The sequence below is a fragment of the Epinephelus moara genome, chromosome 9 (genome assembly GCF_006386435.1).
Source record: "Epinephelus moara isolate mb chromosome 9, YSFRI_EMoa_1.0, whole genome shotgun sequence".
In the NCBI taxonomy this organism is placed as follows: domain Eukaryota; kingdom Metazoa; phylum Chordata; class Actinopteri; order Perciformes; family Serranidae; genus Epinephelus; species Epinephelus moara.
In genome coordinates this window covers 6,035,771-6,042,886 of record NC_065514.1, presented here as the reverse complement: position 1 = coordinate 6,042,886, position 7,116 = coordinate 6,035,771, and the positions used below count along the sequence as shown (strand labels likewise).

The following is a 7,116-nucleotide window of genomic DNA, read 5'->3' as shown; positions in this document are numbered from 1 at the left end:
TGCCCGTTCACTTACGTTTTAACAGGTCTGACGCTACTATGCACCCCGGCTGTATCTAGGCTAACGGCTAACATGCTAACTATTATTTTTATGTCACTAATCACTTGAAACAAATTTAGGACGATAGGAGACAGGTTGAAATAAACCGAAATTTCCCTTTAACTAGACACCATTAGGGTCATAAAAAAACAGGTTAAAAAAATGCCTGGGAAGCTATTTCTCCTGCTAGATTAAGTTGAAATGATTTGACAGTAAGTAAAAACCTAGAGCTACTAACACAAAATGATAAGACACTACATTGATATTATGAGTTATCAAGCCTAACCTTAAAGCTACAGTACTGTGTGATAGTTGTAACACAGCAAATCAGGAATTATGAGATTTTAAGTCAGATGTTTGAGCTACCATGTCACAATTAAAATATACTAAATCAAAATTATGAATCACTCATAAAATAAATCAAGTTATTTTATCTTACTGAGACAAAATGATGAGACACAAAGTGACTTATCATGTCTTATTTTTCATCCATCTCTTTTCCTGGCAGAAACAGGCCTCCATAGCTGACACAATACCTCAGAGTGGTACTGTGATGTCATCACACTGGGGCGGGGCCAAAGCAGATGTTCCTTTCTGTTTTACAGCTGTATATCCTGTTACAGAGTTTCTGAAATAACTTCATGCACCATATTGTTCACCACTTCACAAACATGATGTAGAGTTTAAAACAGGATGTTTAAAGGTGATACTCTGACCTCTGACCTGCATGTTTTTTGCAGGAAGATCTGCGACCCTGGTCTGACCTCGTTCGAGCCGGAGGGGCTGGGTAATCTGGTGGAGGGAATGGACTTCCACAGATTTTACTTTGACAATCGTAAGACTGCGTTACAACTATTCTTTGCTTTGTATTATTACGCACTGACTGAGCTGTTGGTGAGTTTAGACGTCCTAAAGTTGGACCCTTCTCTCCCGTCAGTCCTCTCCAAGAACAGCAAACCCATCCACACCACCATCCTCAACCCTCACGTGCACATGATCGGGGACGACGCCGCCTGCATCGCCTACATCCGCCTGACGCAGTTCGTCGACGGGCAGGGCCACCCCCGCTCCAGCCAATCAGAGGAGACCAGAGTATGGCACCGCAGGGACAGCCGGTGGCAAAACGTCCACTTCCACTGCTCAGGAGCTCCTGCTGCCCCGCTGCAGGGATGAGGTACGGGAGGGGCACAGGCTGAGGTTAGCATAAGGACTGGAAACAGGGGGAAGCAGCTAGCATGGTTCAATGTGAAAGGTGTCTCTGGTAGTGACGAACCTAGAGAGGATGATCAGATGAATGTGCAGCTGCTCCTGGCTTTACAGAGCTTTATAGTGAGTTTCAGCTCAGTGTTTCAGCTCACTGGCCGACCCAGATAAACACTCACTGCTCTCATAGAGTCATTTAAAGAGACAAAGCTGTAAAAAGCCACTGTACACTACCTGCTCAGCAGCAATCAGCAGACAGACACAGTTAGAGACTGGCTGGTGAACTTAGTGGAGCATTTAGCAGCTAAAGACACAGATATTCCCCTCAGGAGTTGGTGGAGACCAAAAATAGAGCTAAAAGAGAGAAAATATTAGGCTAACATTCATCAGGTGACACAAATGCAAAGACTCCTAATGAATCATCATGTTGCTCTGTGACTGCTGGATGTAAGAATAAGTTCATCACATCAACGTAAAAGGTGATGATATGTCACGGCTTGTCTCTGCTGCCCCCAAGTGGCCCAAAAATTCAGTACAGTTTTTAGATAAACTTAAAGGGACAGTTCACCCCCAAATCTAAATATTTTTACCTCTTACCTGTAGTGCTAGATTGTTTTGGTATGAGTTGCGGAGTGTTGGAGATATCAGCTGTAAAGATTATGGCTCAGATACTCAATTCAACGACACTTTAACTAACGAAACCACACCCATCAACTGTATCACCGTGCAGAAGGAAGCTTGCAGAGAGGCTCATGCTCGAGACCGCGCGATATGTAAACATTAATGGCGTCCTCCTCGGCTGAGCTGTAACGTTAGCTAGCTCAGTGGTGCTAGGTGAGTTAGCAGTAGATACTCTCTCTCTTCTGCTTGGTGATACAGCTGGCGCGTGTAGTTTGGCAGAAAAAAAATAGTTCCTACATGAAAGTGCTCACAACAAGGTCTGTGGATTATTTGACTAACTGACTGATTGACTTGAGTAACTGGGTCATGATTTCTGGGATGAGACATTGCTGAGTTCTAAATGTATATTTTGGGCGCTTTGAGCACCACAAGCTGAGTGCCATCTAGTTCCATTATATTGGAGAGAAGGCTGACATCTCTACGGCCGATATCTCCAACAGTCGGCAACTCACACCAAAACAATCTAGACTGATAAACAGCACTTCAGCTGAAAGGGAAAAAAGGTTATGTTTTCAGGTTGTCCATCTGTCTGTCCGTTTGTGCATCCCATTCTTGTGAACGTGATATCTCAGGAACACCTGGAGAGGATTTCTGTAAATTTGGCACAAACGTCAACTTTGAGTCAAGGATGAACTGATAAGAAAGAAGTTTTTGGCCATAACTCAAGAATTCATGCACTAATTATGACAAAGTTTCACACAAATGTCTAACAGGATAAAATTTTATATCCAAAAGGTCGAAGGTCAGCATCACTGTGACATCATAATGTTCTGCGAAAACACTTTCCTGGCCATTACTCAACACCATGGGTGTTTCTCAGAGTCAAGGAAGGATCTTTAAACGGCCGAATTTCAAGGATGCTACATCATCAAATCCCACCTTAGGACTATTCCAATGTCCGAGATCCTTCAAATTCTACAAAGGACAGAATCCTTCATTCAGAGAATTTTCAAGGATGCATGTGTGGATCCTCAGCGGGTATAAAGTACCCATAATTCTTTGATTTGATTTGCTAGAAGTGAAGGCAGGGCTTCTTCAATGAAACGTGCGCCTGCTGAGCTCGGCAGGATGCCTGGGGACACTCGTTCCATGTGTGTCCACAGGAGGGACTCTTGCCTTGCCTCTGCAGGATCCTTCCTTGGAAGGACTCGTCCTACCAAGGAAGGATCCTTGACGTTTAGAAACACCACATATCGCAGCAACAGAGGCGGAGACGTTGGCTCAGATACTGAATTGATGTGTGTGAAGCGTCCATGTTTTCACAGACATGAATGTAAATTGTAACATCAACTTGACTGGTTCACAGAGGCAGTGAACTGGGGTGAACTGTCCCTTTAACTGTGTCTCCTCTCCTTCCAGGTGCATGAGACAGATGAAGAGGTCAAGAGGAGCAGAGAAGGAATAAGTGGATAATTAGAGAGCGAATTAGCCCTGAGAGAGAGGTGCAGGTGGATGGAGGGTGTCTTAAGGGAGTCTGAAGAGTCTGATTTCAGGATCGTGGTCGTCGTCCTGCACCCTGCACGCCCACCTCGCCCTTCTCTCTCTGTTTTTCCACAACAGACAGTGACACCGACGCTCCCATCATTAGGCCTACAGTACAGCAGAGGGCGTATCAGCCAAAAAAAAAGGAAACTCTTTAGCCTGCGCCTTGTCGACGCTGCAGCCGCCCAACATACCTGGACGACGCCTGTCCTCCTCTCCTTCACTCTGTGCTGCAAAAGATTTCCCCTTTTACTTCTTGTAAAACATTATTGTTACTTACCTTCTCGTATTATTATGGCTGCAGTCTATTGTTGTGCTCTTTCAACTGTACAGTATATTTATTAGTCATTTTGAACCTTCCATTCTGGTATCTTCTTCTTCTTCTTCTTTTTTAATGACGAGCATGACTCCTCCCTGTGTTCTTATTACCAGTGGCTGTTTTTCTGCACGACTATGGCTGCCTGTGTGAAATGAACAAACAGTACCACGTGTCTCGCAGAGAGAGAGACACCAGTGGGTGTATTTAATGACCTGTTTTGTTATTCAATGCAGCTTTTTATCCACGTCCCCCCCCCCCCCCCTTTCTCTGGAGTGTAGTTGAACCCTGAGCCGACGCCTCTGTGTGTTGACCGGACCCCCTCTGAGCCGCTCTGTGGGACAGTGACAACCATGCAGCATGCTAACATATTACCGTCGTTCTTAATTGATTCTCTATGTACTGAACTTTGCAAGCTAACTACTGAAATTATGACAATGGTTGAAACGATAGTATCACGCTGTTTATGTAAATTTGCAGTTTCATCGTGGTGACTTGACTACAATTATGCTGTAGATGGTATTTAATTGCATGATATTCCGAGTTAATAACATTGGTAAGTTGGGTGTTATCGTGCATTTTGTTGATTTTTCTCTTTCTGGACTGAGCTGCTGGTGAGCTATAATCTATTGCCTCTATTTTCTGGGCTTTGTAAGTGCATAAACTATTTTTGTGTTCATATGATAGTGTAGTAAACGAGGATACTGGCGAGGATCACGACAGAATATGCCTTTTGGAGAAATTGCTGGATCCAGATCAGTTTTAAAACAGCTCTTTAATGTATAGCAAAGATTAAAAAGATCAAAATTATTTACTTTTATTTTTTAGAGCAGATGACACTGAAGAAAATGTCACAGATTACACATTAGGGTCTTAATTTAGATTATCTCTGCTTTTTACTTCGCACTGCACAGTTTTAAAATGTATTATAAATAGCTAAACGATGCATTGGTATCAGGGACTGAATCACGAGTCATAATTTGACTGGACCCCCAAAATAAAGTCTCAGCATAGTTTCCAATTATTTGCATTTCCGTTGATGGCTCCATTATATCAGGGGTGGCCAAACTTTTTAGATTTTGGGCCATACACCAAAAAAGTACACATCATGAGCCAAACAACAGTCGATGGATCAGTGTTTCTAGACCCTGAAAAGCCATTGAAAATTTATTTTCTAGTGTATTGGTGTGCCCTCATATTGCAAAAAAAGTATCTCTATTTTCTGTCTTTTCAAGTCCGCCACCATGTTTACTAAGGCAAATTATTTTATTGACTCTTAATCAATCATTGTAGGTGAAGTAGCGATATCTAGTGATCAAATCAAGTTCAGTGTCAGGATGTGCTAGTAGTTTTTCAAGCAAAATTGTGTTTGTTATTAGGAGTATTCTCAAGCCATGCTCGAGTTTATTTTAAAAAATGAATCGCCAACTATTTAAAAACACACAGCAGGCCGCAGTTGGCCCGTGGGCCGTAGTTTGGCCACCCCTGCGTTATTTTATTCCAGCGAAGAGGTCTCAAAAAACAGCAGGAAACCAGCCTTTTTTCACCAGCTTGTGCTGTGACAATGCACCAACCTGCCCTCTAGAGGGCGCCAACATCTAACAACAGTGACTTACAGTATGTCTGAGTCAAGTGCAAGGTTCAAAATACAAATCTATTCAGAGTACAGCATTGAGGTGCATGTTTTTGACCCCTGAATCTTATGAGCAGAGTGAAAGAAATTCAAACTTATACAGACAGTCGTCCCAGGACTTGAGGGACTTTATTACAAAGTGCATTTACAGTGTTTTATGGCTGCTTTGGCTCAATTTTTCAAGGTGCAAAATTATTACAGTGATCGAAATTGGGCACATAAGAGTATAGAGAATGAAATACGAGAAATTACCCGACAATGCAATTAGACAGAAACATTTTAATAGAAAAATAAAACATAACAGCTTAAGGCTAATGTTAGTAAAAGCCTTTTTTTTTTTTGTATGTTTTTAGAACAGCCAGGTGACTTAGAGGTGGAGCGGAATAATTTGTGCCATAACTAAATTAAAACTGGCTTAATTAATCAGTTAAAAGACTGAACTTTGTATAAAAATAATAATACAGGCCCTCTGAGACCCCTCTCCCCCCTTGAAGGCACAAAATGGTTTAGTCCGTCCCTGCACTGGGATTCATCCTTAAATGCAGCTAGAGCACAGTGACTGCTTATGCTGCTGTTTTTCACCAAAAAATGGAAAGGAGGGTTCCTAAAAAGAAAAGAAAGAAAGAACGAAAACAAATGAAAATGAAAAGGTGCAAGAGAGACTCGTGGATCATGACAGGTAGCCCAGGGGACCCACAGTGACTGCTCAAGCATAGGACCCAGAATTTGGTGCTACGCCCCTGGTTATAATCATTGAAACGTGCTAATGAGAGCTGTCTGTATTCTGAGGTCTCAATATGTGACTTAGGTTTTGAATTCTCTAAGTATGGACACCATTTTGTGGTTAAAGGTAGGAATTTAGCTCCTTTACACATTAAAACTGAGCCAAACCACTGTAAGATACTGTAACTCAAACTGTTATTCACAACACATCCTGTGCTTTACTCACATTATCAACCCTGAGTGAGTGAGTTATTATCAGACGACACTGAAGGTTGTTTTTCGGTGTATCTTGTCACCATTTGTACAAATTTGAAAATTCCCACACTGGGCGTGAAGCCAGAACCACGAGTCCTCCTTCCTGTCCAGTCCAAACCCTAATAGTGTCAGTGCTTTAATAGGATTACTGGTCACTCAGAGAACATCCCCGTTCGGCAAACAATCCTTATTCCATTAATTAGCATTTGGCCGGGGTGTAACGTTGAGGGCTGCAACTCTAACGCTATTCTAACTGCTTCAGAAGAGCCTGGAGATTTATTTTCCTTTACGATCAGGTGACAGTAACAGAGCGCTGCTGTGTGTGCAACAAAGCTTCTCTTTCTGGAAATTTGATTCTACAGATAACGATGACGATGGTGTGCATTCCGAGTCTTATCAATATTAAAATGTGATCAGATGTAATCAGTGTGTGAACCAATAAAATGACAATGCAGAGAGCGCATCACTCCACTCTCTTATCTTGACTTTTGGCCACAGAACGTTTTGATTATTTGTTTGTGTGCATGTGCTGTTATCTGTGAAGCAGCCGGGCTCCAGGGTGGCTGTCAGTGGGAGCCAGAGGGCAGAGGTCAACCTGAGGGAGGGAGGGAGGAAGGGAGGAGAAACTATAGATCAATAAAGGATTAATAAAGGGAATCAGAGGGTGTTGATCACAGAGGTGGTGAAGACACTGATCCAGTGGTGGAAAGTAACTCAGTTAAACAAGGACTGTTGAGTAAAATTCTGATGTACTTATACTTTACTTTCTGAAGCATTTACATTA

The 7,116-nt window shown here is 42.4% G+C and overlaps 1 protein-coding gene across 7 annotated transcripts in view; it reads left to right on the top strand.

Moving 5' to 3' along the window:
- Positions 1-6,813, top strand: part of LOC126395195 (calcium/calmodulin-dependent protein kinase type II subunit beta) — an 84,526-nt gene extending 77,713 nt beyond the window's left edge. For all 7 annotated transcript variants that reach the window (XM_050052455.1, XM_050052453.1, XM_050052451.1 and 4 more), the window contains 3 exons: positions 780-874; positions 977-1,213; positions 3,283-6,813. In XM_050052455.1, the coding sequence (XP_049908412.1) occupies positions 780-874; positions 977-1,212 (331 nt within the window). In that variant the 3' untranslated portion in view covers position 1,213; positions 3,283-6,813. The remainder of the gene's footprint in view (positions 1-779; positions 875-976; positions 1,214-3,282) is intronic.
- The last annotated feature ends 303 nt before the right edge of the window (positions 6,814-7,116 follow it).